The following is a 14157-nucleotide window of genomic DNA, read 5'->3' on the forward strand; positions in this document are numbered from 1 at the left end:
AGAACATGAAATGCACCACTAGTATCAAGAAAACAGGAGTTGATCCATTGCCATTGACCTCAGCCAAATTCCTCTTCCCTTTCTCATAGCTCCTCTGTTCTTGTGAGTTTTTCTGCTGCCCCTGTGAATTAATTCCAGCCTTCATTTTTCTCTCCTCCTCCTGTTAAAAATAAATAAAAGGTGAAGGGGTAGAAGCGCTGTTGTTTCTCCTTTCAAGCTGCCTCTATTCCTTGTTTTCTCCCCCTTTATTTTGCTATTGCTTTCCCTCCCTCCTGTTGTAGAGTTGGAAGGAGCCTCGAGAGTCATCAAGCAGGAATCTCAGCTTGTGAATTAGGGAATACATTTGGGTGCTACTGTGCCACGTGTTTTGATAGCCTTTCTTAGGGCTTCTGCCTCAATCGACAAAGATGTTCCCGGCCGGCCCTACTTACTCTTTGGTTGGGCAAGCCCTGAGCTCCCACCACCCACCAGTTTCTGCTAAACTTCACAAGTCCTCCAGGGAGCCAGATAAGCCCCCTCCCCTGTGGCCTTTAACCCCCAGTCTTCTCTTAAGACCCGCATGTGAGGGGGACTCCAAGCTAAAGAAGCGGAAAGCAGCAGCTGTGGCCTTTCCTGAGGTTTAGGATCCGCCTCTCTTGCCTGCAACAGCACTGTGGTCCTCTGGCATTGCACAACCAAGCCTGTCAGTGACTTGTATGACATCCTATCTGCTGCAGGGCCAATTTGCCCAAGATGAGGAGCAGCTCTCAGAGGGTGATTTGCAGGTTAGAGCCAACGTGGCAAAATGCTAACCAATGCTATCGTGTCTGGCTGTATTATGTTTAACTTGGCCTTCCTTCCTACTGAAGTCAAGGAGGCTCCATTCTGCCCAGTGGGGTCAGCATTAGGCCTGGGCAATATATCGATATACCGTATTGGCCCGGATATAAGCCGCACCTTTTTTCCAAATTCCGACCGTGAAAAGTTAAAAGTGCAGCTTATATTCATGACCTTACAAAAAGAATCCAGTATGCAGCCAGGAGTGCGGGGTAAACAGCGCCAGGAGCGCAGCACAGCAATGCCCGCCCCACACGTAGCCCCCCATCCTCTCCCCCAAGGCTAAGAAGGGAGAAAGCGAGGAAGGGAGTGGCATATTCAGGTATTGTCTTTTTCCTTTCTCCTCCAATACTTTTAAATGTGCGGCTTATATTCAGGTGTGGCTTATATTTGAGCCAATAAAGTACATTGCCCAGGACCAATTTGAGGGCCATCGTGCTCTGGCCCTCAAACTGAGGGAGGAACGAGCTGTGAGGCGCCGGAGCTGATGCAGCACGTTCTTCAAGGGCTCCAAAGTTAAAAGGTTTGGGAAAGGTTGGATTGCAATGTAAACAGCAGAATCTGAATCTTCACTTAACTTTTTTAATGCACGAATCTTTAGCCGAATTTGTAACCTGAAAATTGCGGTTTAGCAAAATGAAACTGGTTGGGTTTTTTTGTTTTTTGTTTTCCAGTTCTACAAATGCTTTCTGATGCTTTTCCACTGCCAACCTGCTTCAGCGGCTGACGGAGAAACCACCTGCCAGTCAAAGGTCACGGTCATCCAACTGAACCAGAAAGCAGGTGGTGGAACCACTAGGCAAGCACTTCCCCAAATGGATGAGAAAATGGACCGCCTTCTGAGCCCAGAGTCAAGCCCAGAGCCTGTTTCAGACAGCCCGCCACAGATGTCCAAGGAAAATTCATTCTTGTGAACGAGTGCAAGCTGTTGCCTAATCCATCTATATCATATATGTTACAGTTTTATTGCCAGCTTGCTTTGTTTTCCCCTAAGGAATCCGCTGTGCATTAAGCAGGAACAAAACGTGTTGCTATTAACTGTTTCTAACTCTGAATCAAGTAGGAATTATGTGATTATAGCACACACAAAAAAAGAAAGAAAAAAAGACTGGTGCTCTAGATATGCAAGGGAATAATGTATTATTGCTGCTTGAAGTTAACGGTAGATGCCTCAATGCCCATTCTGTTGAGGTTAGCTCCCTCCACCTCAGCTTCACAAAAATCTCATTCTAGATCTTTGTAACCTGATAAGCACTGACCGCTAGAATAGTTTTCAAATGTGTACTAAGTCACAGTATTAACTGGTTTTTTAAAGAGTAGTAAATATGCGCTAGCTCACACATCTGCTGGTTCATACTGAGGCTGGTAATAAGCTTTAAATATTCCAATTCACTTTCACAACACAAAATGTAGATCTCCCTTCTCAAGCAAGCACAGTGATTTAGTATCAGTCAGATTTGGAGGGGGCAGGGTTATAAAGAATATCATCATTGTTATTAAATGATGATGGGACAACAACTTCATTTTAGCCAATATATGCGCACCAAGAGATAGCTCAAGTCAGTTGAGCATGAGACTCTTAATCACAGAGTTCTGAGTTCGAGCCCCATGTTGGACAAGAGATTCCTGCATAGGGTCGGACTAGACTATCCCCACAGTCCTGTCGAAATCTACATGTGAAGAGGCCACATGTAACTTACATATTTATGGTTTTAACTTTTGAAAAAACATATTGCCCCCAGGTTAGAAATCTACAGCTGTAACAGGAAACTTCATTTTAATTACTGTTTGAGTTATCCCTACCCAGTATGTGCTTGCTACTGCTTTTGTAAAGCACACTCCCATGCCTAAGATGTCAACACAGACAACACTATCCTCAACCCTTGCTCTCTATTAGGTACCTGATGTGAATCTGTTTCCCACTTTCCCCTGCCTAATAGTATTTCCCTGCCCTATGTATTTCTTGAAGGGGAAATAATGAAGGCACAAATGCAGACAATTCCAACAAGAAAGAAAAGTGGGAGGTGTCTAAAGAAACAGGTGCAGCTGCATAAGGAGCTTACAGATGAGGTGAGATTTAAGGAGGGCATGTATTAAGAAATGAAAGAAAGTGAAATCATGAATGAAGAGTATAGACATGTAGCCAACAGTTGCAGGGGGAATGTCTGAGGTGGGGCAAAGCTCAGAAAGAAGTTCAGGCTTGGGAAAAAAGTTAAAAATAATTATAAAGATTTCTTCGGCTGTGTTCGAAGCAAGAGGAGGAACATGCAAACACAGTGGTACCTCTGGTTAAGAACTTAATTTGTTCCGGAGTTCCGTTCTTAACCTGAAACTGTTCTTAACCTGAGGTACCACTTTAGCTAATGGGGCCTCCCACTGCCGCACGATTTCTGTTCTCATCCTGAAACAAAATTCTTAACGCGAGGTACTACTTCTGGGTTAGCGGAGTCTGTAACCTGAAGCGTTTGTAACCCGAGGTACCACTGTAGTAGGTTCTCTGTAGTGTCCAACCTGGCAATAGCAGAACGAAAGACGCAAGAAGGAAGCTGCAGCCCCAAATAGGAAAAGAGGTTGTAAGGGAACACCTAGTTACTTTAAATGAATTAAAATCTCCAGGACCCATTGAGCTACACCCAAGGAGCTTGTGAATGTAATCTCAGAGCCTTCGTCTATAATCTTTGAGAATTCTTTGAGAACAGGTGAGGTCCCTGCAGACTGGAGGAGGACAAATGTAGCCCCCATCTTCAAAAAGGGCAAAAGAAGAAGCTTCAATAAACTACTGAGTGGTCAGTTGGGCATGTTTTATAGAATCATAAAACTGTAGAGTTGGAAATGACCACAAAGCTAATCTAGTCCAACCCCTTGCAATGCAGAAATCTTTTGCTCAATGTGGGTCTTATACCTGTGACCCTGAGATTTAAGAGTTTCATGGTCTACTGAACTATCCCAGCGGTTTAGCCTGGAAAAGAGGAGACTGGGAGGAGATTATGATAACCATCTTCAAATATCTTTGGGCTGTCACATGGAAGACAGAGCAAGCTTGTTTTCTCATGCTTAGGAAAAGAAGGACCCGAAGTTCAAGTTACAAGAAAGGAGATTCTGACTCAACAGCCACGAAAAACTTTCTAACTGCAAGAACTGTTCAACAGTGGAATGGACTCCCTTGAAAGCTGGTGGACTCTCCTTCCATTGTAGACTCTCATACATAGCAATGACAATCCATGCATCATGACACAGAATTATCTTCTACATCAATGTAGGATTTGTCAGCCAAAAACAGTGCAATGTTCAGCTACCTATGTCACAAGCTCTTATCGCACAGCTATGTATTTAGGAATTTTAAACAATGGTTTGAAATTAGCTCAGTAGCAGAAGATCAAACTCTTGGGATTTTGGGGTTTGTGTTGAAGTTCTTTTATCAGAATTAAATAAATGTTTAAGTTCGTTGTATGAATAGTAAATATAAATGGATATTAACGATTCTAAAAAAAAGGAAGAAATTTAATTTGTCCTTGGCAATTTTAATCACTCAAGAGCTTTTCAACTTCCAGCATGTATCTTTGTGCAATGCAATTACACTATGTAATTAGCAAGATAATTAAAAAGTCATTTCCAGAAGATTGGAAGTACACAAGAATGTAATTTCATTTACCTTATTGTACCAACTGTTTAGTATGAAAGAAATAATATATTTTGAAAACTGATTGGGATTCAGCTCAGCTTCTAGTTTAGCAAAAACTCGATTTTGAGAACATTTTGAATGCTGCATATTCCAGAAACTAAGCACTAACAATTCCTGCAACTTTCATTCAAAACTATGTAGCAGCCATAAAACTTCAAGATACATATGTACAAATGATCACAGCAATATCTGCAAAACCGTAAGTGTTCTGATTCCCACGTGGCAAAACTGACCAGAGAAGTTCCACAATGTGGAATCCTTTCACATTCTCTTCATTGGAGGAAAACTAATCTTTATGCACACCCACTGACATGAATCACAGCTGCTTTTTCCATTGAAATTAAAAAAACACCTGTAGACCTACATCTGTAAACATTGGCAATATAATCACAAAAATTACCAATCGTTTCAAAATATCTACTGGTTCCCAGTCCAAGACTGGCATGTTTTATTTATAAGTTAAAAAAAGAAGTAAAAATAAGACCACACTAATTTGCCATTTTGCAGCAGATCTTTTGTGCAAAAATGATGTTCTAAACATGCTATCACAGACTTGTAGAGTTGAAATGGACCCTGAGGATATTCTAGTTCAGCCCAGTCCCCTGCAATGCAGGAATCCCAACTAAATCATCCATGACAGATGGCCATCCAACCTCTGCTTTAAAACTTCCAAGGAAGAAGAGTGCACTACTTCTTGTAGTCTGTTCCACTGTTGAACAGCTCCTACTGTTGGCAAGTTCTTCCTGAGGTTTAGTTGTAACCTTGTAACTTGGAGACATTGGTTCCAGTAGTTTACAACTGGGTTTTCTTTTCCCCCTTGTTTTGAAGATGGGGACAACATTTGCCTGCCTCCAGTCTTCAGGGACCTCACCTGTTCTCCAAGAATTCTCAGAGATTATAGAAAGAGGCTCTGAGCTTACATCAGCAAGCGCCTTCAGCACCTTTGGGTGCAGCTCATCAAGCCCTGAAGATTCGAATTCATTTAAAGTGGCTAGGTGTTCCCTAACCACCTCTTTTGCTAAGTTAGGCTGCAGCTCCCTCCTTGAATTGTTCTGTTATCACCAGGTTGGGCACTGCTTTCCTTTTGGGTGAAGAAAGAGGCAAAGTAGGTGTTGAGCAATTCTGCCTTCTCCCTGTCACCCAATAGCATTACTCTGTCTTCTCCATACTGCCCCCTTCTCTGAGCCAGGGGTTCTTCATGCACACAGTGAAACATCCTTGGAGCACATAGCTCATTCCCTAATTCCTAGAAGAGAAAGTAGCCCTGGAAGGTTTCACATCTTGATATTTTCTAAGCTTATTTGAGAAGAGCGTTTTTGTGGGTGCGTATGTGTGTGTACGCACACACACTAATAAAAGTTTGTTAGCATCATCTGTATCTTGGTTCCCACCACTGATTCAAACACTATTCCATCTAAGTCCATTATGTGCACAAACGTTTACATTATGCCACCTGACTACAGCTATGTTTTAGGCATGGCTTGTGATTCTCAAGCCTACACCTGCTTCTGGTGCTTAAATCTATTTTCATATCTATGTGGGGTTTTCTCTCTGTGTGCTTGTGTGTGTACACACAGCAGTCTTACATAGCTATTTCATAATAGTAGTGCTTGTTCCATCATGTCAGTTCTTGCACAAACAGGGAGCAGACATAGTGCTACCAAGAAGCTCTGTTGTATTTTTGTTATGTCATGTTACCTCTGGAACCCTTTAACAGGAATTCAATAAAATATTTTGTGGTTAGTTCACACATATTTTGCTTTCCTAAAGCCAAATTGCTTCCCAATCCTTCTTAGTCATAACACTTCTAGCAGGTGTTGGGGCAAGCATTATGTTAATTTCTGAGCACTGAGATTGGGTCTGATAAGCTACTAGCAGGTTATAAATCAAGCAGAGATGTTAATATGCCAGGCTTGGCGGAAATGCCTGCCTGGCAGATGTTTGTGCAGATGTGAGAAGGATCCTGAGTGGCCTTTGGAGAAATGTCATTGCAGTACAGATGCAGATTCTCCTATTTTCAAACTGAGTTCATCTTTACTTTAAAATGCATGCTGCAGTGATAACTTATGGCAAAGCTAGAAAACTGAAAGAGTGAAAGCATTGAAACATTCGTTAGTTAGAGGCCTACCAACAGATGGATTGACTAGCAGAAGAAGAAGAAGAAGAAGAGGAGGAGGAGGAGTTTGGATTTGATATCCCGCCTTTCACTCCCTTTAAGGAGTCTCAAAGTGGCTAACATTCTCCTTTCCCTTCCTCCCCCACAACAAACACTCTGTGAGGTGAGTGGGGCTGAGAGACTTCAGAGAAGTGTGACTGGCCCAAGGTCACCCAGCAGCTGCATGCGGAGGAGCGGAGTCGTGAAGCCAGTTACCCAGATAATGAGACTACCGCTCTTAACCACTACACCACACTGGCTCTCACTAGCACACAATCAAGTGACATGAAAGCCAGCTCACACATGTATGTTCACCACTTACTTGATCGTAATATCAAGTCAATGTGAGGGTATTTGTGTGATAATGAATTGCACATATAAAGTAGCTTTCTTTACCAATTAGCCGTCACAGAGAGAACATCTCTCTCTCTCTCGTATCGGCTGCCAAAACCAATACTTCTGAAAGTTATGAGAGATCAAAAGGTGAACACACAAACAGAATTTAGTCCTAAATTCCAAACAGAGGAAAAAGCAGCTGCCAAAGCTTATTTTGAGTTTGCACTTCCATTAGCAACCATTTAACATAAGGCTCAAACACAGATGGGATGGGAAGGATGGGAAAACATCGACCTATTTCAAACACATTTCACACACACACAAAAACCACTTTGTTTTTGTAAACTACCTTAAAAGCTTTATGCTACAGGGTAGCATACAAATGCCAGAAATAAAAATACAATAAGATGTACACTTGAGCAAATCTGGACCAATGACCATGGGAGTAAAATGGAGAAGGGAACAGGGTATGGACTGTTGCTGCAAAATGAGTCGTCCTCATCAGTGCTTAAAAAAAATTAGATGGGGAAGCGTAAGCGTTTTGGAGTGTTTCACACAGTAAGACTTTGCGAATGAGCTCCATGTCTTTATGAGAGCACCTCTGTGTGGTATGTAACTTGGGCATCTGGTGATACATTAGTCCTCCTCTGGCTCTACACACTTCACACTCTGGGTGTGTGGACAAACAAGTAAAGAGTACACAGAGGCATATGGTTCTTCATTCCTACTTGTCACCTCCTAGCCATCTGAAAAGCTTCTCCTCAAAACCTACCCCTATTTTATAATAAGAGATGTGGCCAGTTCCCACAATCCCAATGTTTCCGGCATTGGCAGCTATGACCTGCTTTCACTTTTCCAGGATGTGGGTATTAGCATTTCTGGTCCTGACTAGAGATAAGCACAGTGTCCATTTAGCGTCACATGCCTTGCAATTCAAACTGAGTTTTGCTATCTAGACTACGGATGTGAATGAGCCTGAGCTATCCAGTGAATTAGGACATGGGCTGAACTTTTATTTTTATTTCATCCACAAGAAACAATGAGCCTTTTAGCTCATTTGAAAATAGGTCAGTTTTAACATCCTTCCGTGTGTGTGTGTGTGTTATTGAAAATAAAGGTCTGTCGCATTATGACAAGTCCTCATTTATTTCATTCATTTATGCCGAAATTTGCCACCAAGAATATACGTTCATAAATGTAAGGTTTTAGTATTGCAAATAACCCAGCAGGATCTTCTCTAGTTTACATCCCTTGGCATTCACAACATCAGTTATTCCAGTCCGCCAGCATTAGCTTGAGTCAGCAATCTTCTGTGAGATTTGGTGATGTATAGTCACACTGAAAAATTCATCCCTGAAACATTTATGCTGACTGATAGCATCAGATGCTGATGCGTGACTCTGCCCTCGACACTCATCTCTCAAATAAACAGTTATACAATTTCCACTTTCAAGCGCATTACATGGTTATCTGGTTATTGATGTGGTGTATGTTTCATATTCAGTGGTGACACAAGCATCAAATGTTTGCTTTCAGTTTTTACCTTTATTTTTCGTTAAGTGTGATTCCTGCATCTATCTCCCTTTTATACACAACTCTCCATCCAGCTAGGGATCTGCATCAGGGGCAGATATAACTGTTGTACACTCGCTTCCCCTATCCGAAACAGCTGCCGCAGTTAAGATATTCCAAATATTACCACTCAACTGTGTCGGATGAGGCGCTGGGGGAACAGCTAGGTTTAGTTCCTCTGTGCTTAACAGCGTTATCTGATTGGAGCTACTTGTGCACTGCTCTACCATGTAGATTTGGATCAGGGCCAGAGAGTTGTAAAAAGAATCTGCAGTTCAGAGCCAAGAGCTAGGAAAAGCAGGTGTGTAAAAGCCATTACGTGTTCTTATCATAGGTTTGCTTTTTGTTCCTCTGAATATGGCTTGTATTTTCAAAGTGTCCTGTTGGGCTTTTGTTGCACCTATCACTGTGGTGTCCCTGATGTCGGATGAGGTCACAAGTCACAATTTCACCTTGCTGTGCCAACACATTCCATTCATACACCCAATTAAGCGCAACTGAACCCAAGCAAGTCCTAGCCATACATGCACGATTTAGGATAATGCACAGTTCCTTCTGATCAGTGTTTCACATTCTGAACACACAAGACATTTTCAAGGCATTGGTACAGTACAGGTCATAAAATGAAGACTGTTTTGTAACTCCAGCTCCACAAAGAACCTGCTGCTGGAATATTGGTTATAGTAGTAGACTTTGACCTGGTTAATGCATTCTGTGTCTACTGCTTATATAAATTTTGGAGTATACTTTAGTAATAAATGGTTTTAGACAAAGCTTTGTTTCTCCCAAGTCCTGCAGATACACAATCCTGGAAAGTTCATAAGGCATGTGCATTTAATAGTATATATGGTACTTATTTGTTAAACAGCATGCCTTCTTCCACCCATCTCCAAATTAAATTTCATTACCACCACAGTCAAGCGGCACATGCTAAACTTCAGCATATACTCTACAGATGCAGCTAATGAAGAAATCTACCAATAAACACACCTACCAATGAAACCTGAAGAAGGAGGGTTGGGTTGTATCTTTTCCTTGGTGTTCTCCTGAATGATATCCCAGAGCTGCCATATAAATTTGGGGTGGAGAATGTAAAATGGCTGTTTAGGATTCCTCCTGCGATGCAGTGCATAGGGAGTAAACAAGTTGTAGTCTGGCTGCTTAAACCACTGGTGGGAGAAAACAAAAAAACAAACAAAAAACCAGACATTTTCTAGGGAGTGCTAAACACATACCAACCTGCATCTAAAGCATCACATTTGTCAGCTCCCTGTGGATATAAAAACACACCTTCAAGGCATAGAAGAAAGTGGATATGGATTTCTGCAGCTCTTACTAGCATGTGTTAGGGAGCCCTGATGTCACAGACAGTTTAGATAGAGCAGCAGAACTGATACAGTTTTCAATGCCTGCTAATCAATCCCAACAAATATCTGGGCATGCTCTACAATTGACTTTTAGATGACAAAGAACTGGGCTTTGCCACTAATGTAGGTGCAGCCAATCTGCATTCCTCCAGATGTTGCTGAACTCTGATTCCCATCAGCCCTTGTTAGCATATCCAGGAGCTGGGGATGATGGGAGTTGCAGTTCAAGAACACCCACAAGGCCCTAAGTTACCAGCCTCTTCTCTGGGAAGAATTCGAGCTCAGCAGACAAAACTCCAAATCTTATGTGAAGCTTTCCCATGGTAAACAAGCTGGGAGAACCATCAGGCAGCTCTCGGAATGAGAACGTTCTGCTATATGGTGAAACCTAGCCAATGTGTGTCCCTGCTATGCGACGGCAGGTAAAAGGGAGTTAACTCTCTAGGGTGATTTTACACCAGATGTGGGCAGGACTGTACCATGCTTAGTCCATGCGCTGGGTACAGGTCTTTCTGCTGGATGTCACAAGAGCTATGCACATTGGATTGTGCAAATTAATTGAAACAAAGCATATTTTCTATCTTACTCGTAATCCTGTACTCAAAACAAACATGAAAAGTCAGTTGATCATTATGGTATCAGAAGCCTGCAGCCAACAGAAGGAATGATGCGCTTGCCACAATATATTGAGGTTCTACGAAAGAGAGTTATTCCAGAGCTGGAAAAGAGGTATCCTGATGGTACTGGGATATTGCAGGAGGACATAGCCCCCTGTCACACATCGAAAGTGGTGAAGAAATTCATGCCAGAACTGCAAATACAGGTACATGATTGGCCGGGGAATTCCCTGGGCGTAAATCCCATTGAGAATTTGTGGGCCATATGCAAACGTCGCCTCCATGCTGCAGACTGTATGACTATGGAGAAGCTCATTCAGGCGCTGATTCAAGTGTGGTACAGGGACCCGAAAATCCACAGCGAAACTAGTAGACTCCATGTCAAACTGTGTTCAAATGCTGCTTAAAAACAACAGAGGTCATATTGGTTACTATGTGAGTTTTGTACATGCGGATGTGAGTTTTGTACAATAAACTACACTGTTTGTTTCAATTAATTTGCACAAGGGTGTAGTAGGCTTGCAGGCAGTGGGATGATACGTACAGGAATTGTGCTGCAGCATTTTACTCCCAGCTAGGACAGGACCCCCCCCTTTTGCTTTCCATAAATCTATGTGCAGGCCCCACACCCCACCTGCTCAAGAAGGAAAACAAAAGCCCAAGTGCAACACAGTTACTCCAGATTTCCTTGCATGTTTACAACTCCCGCAAGTTGTTTGCATTATTTAAACTCCTGCAAACTTAAATTTTCATAAGGCATGCCGGTGGCAGCACTTGAGCTACAGAAATGAATTTTGGCAGAGAGAAGAGAAGGAAAATAATCACAGGTGGCCAGGCACTTAGATCAGGATGACTGAGTTAACAAGCACCAGGTGATGTGGGGACAGGGAGGTGGGAGGACTTGAAGGTGCTACAAGGAAGGTAGGAAGGTTGTGCAAGGCCATAGTAACAGGAAAAACTTGCAGACACTGGTCACGTAGCTCAAGTGGTAGATCATCTGTTTTGCATGCCAAAGGCCACCAACACCTCCAGTTAGGCCAAGGAATGTCTCCTGCCTGAAACCGGACAGATGCTACCAGTCAGTGCAGGATCTGCTGAGCTAGATAGACCAATGATCTGACTCGGTATAATAATAATAATTTTATTAATTATATCCTGCCCATCTGGCTGGGTTTCCCTAGCCACCCTGGGCAGCTATAAGGCAGTTTCCTGTATTCTGTGCAGTAAGACGGTTCCCTCTAGTGTCAAGAGATGACATACAGTGGTGCCCCGCAAGACGAATGCCTTGCAAGACGAAAAACTCGCTAGACGAAAGGGTTTTGCGGTTTTTGAGCTGCTTTGCAAGACGAATTTCCCTATGGGCTTGCTTCGCGAGACGAAAACGTCTTGCAAGTTTGTTTCCTTTTTCTTAACACCGTTAATACAGTTACGACTTGACTTCGAGGAGCAACTCATAGAACGCGGTGTGGTAGCCTTTTTTGAGGTTTTTGGTGATTTTTGAAGCTTTTCCAAAACTTTTCCGACACCGTGCTTCGCAAGATGAAAAATTCGCTAGACGAAAAAACTCGCGGAACGAATTAATTTCGTCTTTCGAGGCACCACTGTATTCATAATAAAGCTGGCAAATTTTTTAATTCCACAATAAATTTTAAACACACACACTCTCTCTGTGTGGGTGTGGGTGGGTGTGTTACTCTCTGCTCCCCTATAAACGGCAGAAATTATAGCAATATATTCTGCTGCTCCCATTGATAATATCAACCGGCATATTATATCCAAAAAGCTGTGGAGAAGAATAAAATGGGCAGCAGGAGGGTTAGATGGAAATGGTGAGAGAGGGATTGACAGGCAGGGAGCGTCTGTTGTGAAGAGACAGTTAAGGGAGCCGATTAAAAAGGAGCAGGAATTATCTGCTAGTCAAGATTGCAGGTGGAAAAAGAAGGCAGATAGGTTGAGCCCGTTTATTAGGTTATTTCCCATTCTTTACTGCTTGTTCCATAGTTCAGCTCCTAAAACGACAACACAAGCTCGTTCAAATACTTAATGTGCTCTGATTAGGGTGGATTTCATGGAAACGTATCTCTCATCTAGACATGGGGTAGAAATTTGGTTTGCTTCAGTTCGGAAGCAAAACCATTTTTAGATTTATTGTGCTGGCCTAAGTCAGTGAGAGCAGAGCTAAACAGTAGCACAGAGGTCTCTCCTCTGTAGTACTTCCTAGTTTTAGGCTTCCTGCGATGGGAAATCTGTGACCTGGGAACACTCTCACAGTTTGAAAAAGGGCATTGTTGAACCTAGTTGCTTTTAAATGAGGAGGTTGCAGCGGGTGCTGAACTCATCCTGGCTGCTGACTTACCACAGTCAGATCTGCAGAATAGGGTGCAGGATCCCAAGCGACTAGGGTAACATCTTTATATAAGGGGTTGTCAGTGAACTGGTGCTTAGGATTGGTAAGAATCTGCAAAATACAAAACACACACAAACAGACATATTTTAAACATTTCCAAATGATTATGAAACATCCTCATAAGATCAAGTGATGGCATTACCTCTCAACATACTACCCCCCCCTTAAAAAAAACCCTCAGCCTTTTTTGAGGGAGGGGGAGTTTGGGGTATAACTTGGGGAAAGTTCTGATGACTGGACAGAGGAGCCTAGAGGGCCACAATCAGCCTTGGGTCTAAAATTCTCCATCCCTGCAGTGTAGGGTTGCCATATTTTGAAGAGCAAAAAAAGAGAATGCGATGACGGCACTCATTTTAAATACCCCTACGATATGTAGGCTATCGAAGCTGAGATATATTGCTGAGGGGGCCAGGAGAAGAGGAAAGCAATTTCAGTCCAGGTGTTTTTTGTTAAATTTGCCCAAATGTCTCTGGCTATACTTTCGTGATGACATAGAGTGGTAGGCATGGAACATGTGTTCTGCTGTGCACATCATGCACCCACCCCACGTAAAAGAATTATTGGATTGACGGACTGTGAGACACAGGTTGTTATTATCCTCAATTCAAAGATAAGGAAACGAAAAATCAAAATACAGTACTTGTCCTTACAAATAAATCTTCATTTTGAAAAGTAAACATACAATGTGTCCACCACAAGAGGGCACTGCATATCTATCTATAACACACACACACACACACACACACACACACACACACACACACAGTGCTACCTCAGTTTTCGAGCATCTCGGAAGCTGAACATTTCAGTTTTTGAACGCCGAAAAACCGGAAGTAATTGCCTCGGAAGTCGAACAGCGTCCGCTGAGGTTTTTTTCAATTTTCTCCATTGACTTTGCAGTAAGCCCTTTGCACCTCACTTGTCGAACGTTTCGGAAGTCGAACGGTCTTCCGGAACAGATTACGTTCGACAACCGAGGTACCACTGTATATACATGTATATAGATGGACATGGTGTGTGTGTGTGTGTGTGTGTGTGTGTGTGCGTGTGTTTCCTTCAGTATAGTCAGGCAACTTTGTCAAACACTGCATCTATATTGTTTCCACCTCCCACGCCTTGCTTATTTGTTGTTGTTTTGCGCTATCAACCACCTCAGTTGAATATGTTATCACCATAACTGTGCAACATTACCGCAGTTCTTTTGT

At 42.5% G+C, this 14157-nt stretch overlaps 2 protein-coding genes across 18 annotated transcripts in view; one reads left to right on the top strand and one right to left on the bottom strand.

Moving 5' to 3' along the window:
* The window catches only part of LOC309530140 (parapinopsin-like), a 54509-nt gene extending 48261 nt beyond the window's left edge, over positions 1-6248 (top strand). For both annotated transcript variants that reach the window (XM_082218808.1, XM_082218809.1), the window contains exon 5: positions 1491-6248. In XM_082218808.1, the coding sequence (XP_082074934.1) occupies positions 1491-1730 (240 nt within the window). In that variant the 3' untranslated portion in view covers positions 1731-6248. The remainder of the gene's footprint in view (positions 1-1490) is intronic.
* Positions 1-14157, bottom strand: part of ST6GAL2 (ST6 beta-galactoside alpha-2,6-sialyltransferase 2) — an 84549-nt gene that overhangs the window by 18180 nt on the left and 52212 nt on the right. For all 16 annotated transcript variants that reach the window (XM_082218665.1, XM_082218675.1, XM_082218674.1 and 13 more), the window contains 2 exons: positions 12902-13003; positions 9556-9730 (listed from right to left, as the gene is read on the bottom strand). In XM_082218665.1, coding sequence (XP_082074791.1) covers positions 9556-9730; positions 12902-13003 — 277 coding nt within the window. The remainder of the gene's footprint in view (positions 1-9555; positions 9731-12901; positions 13004-14157) is intronic.

The sequence above is a fragment of the Podarcis vaucheri genome (genome assembly GCF_965113315.1).
Source record: "Podarcis vaucheri genome assembly, chromosome: 4".
Lineage (NCBI taxonomy): Eukaryota > Metazoa > Chordata > Lepidosauria > Squamata > Lacertidae > Podarcis > Podarcis vaucheri.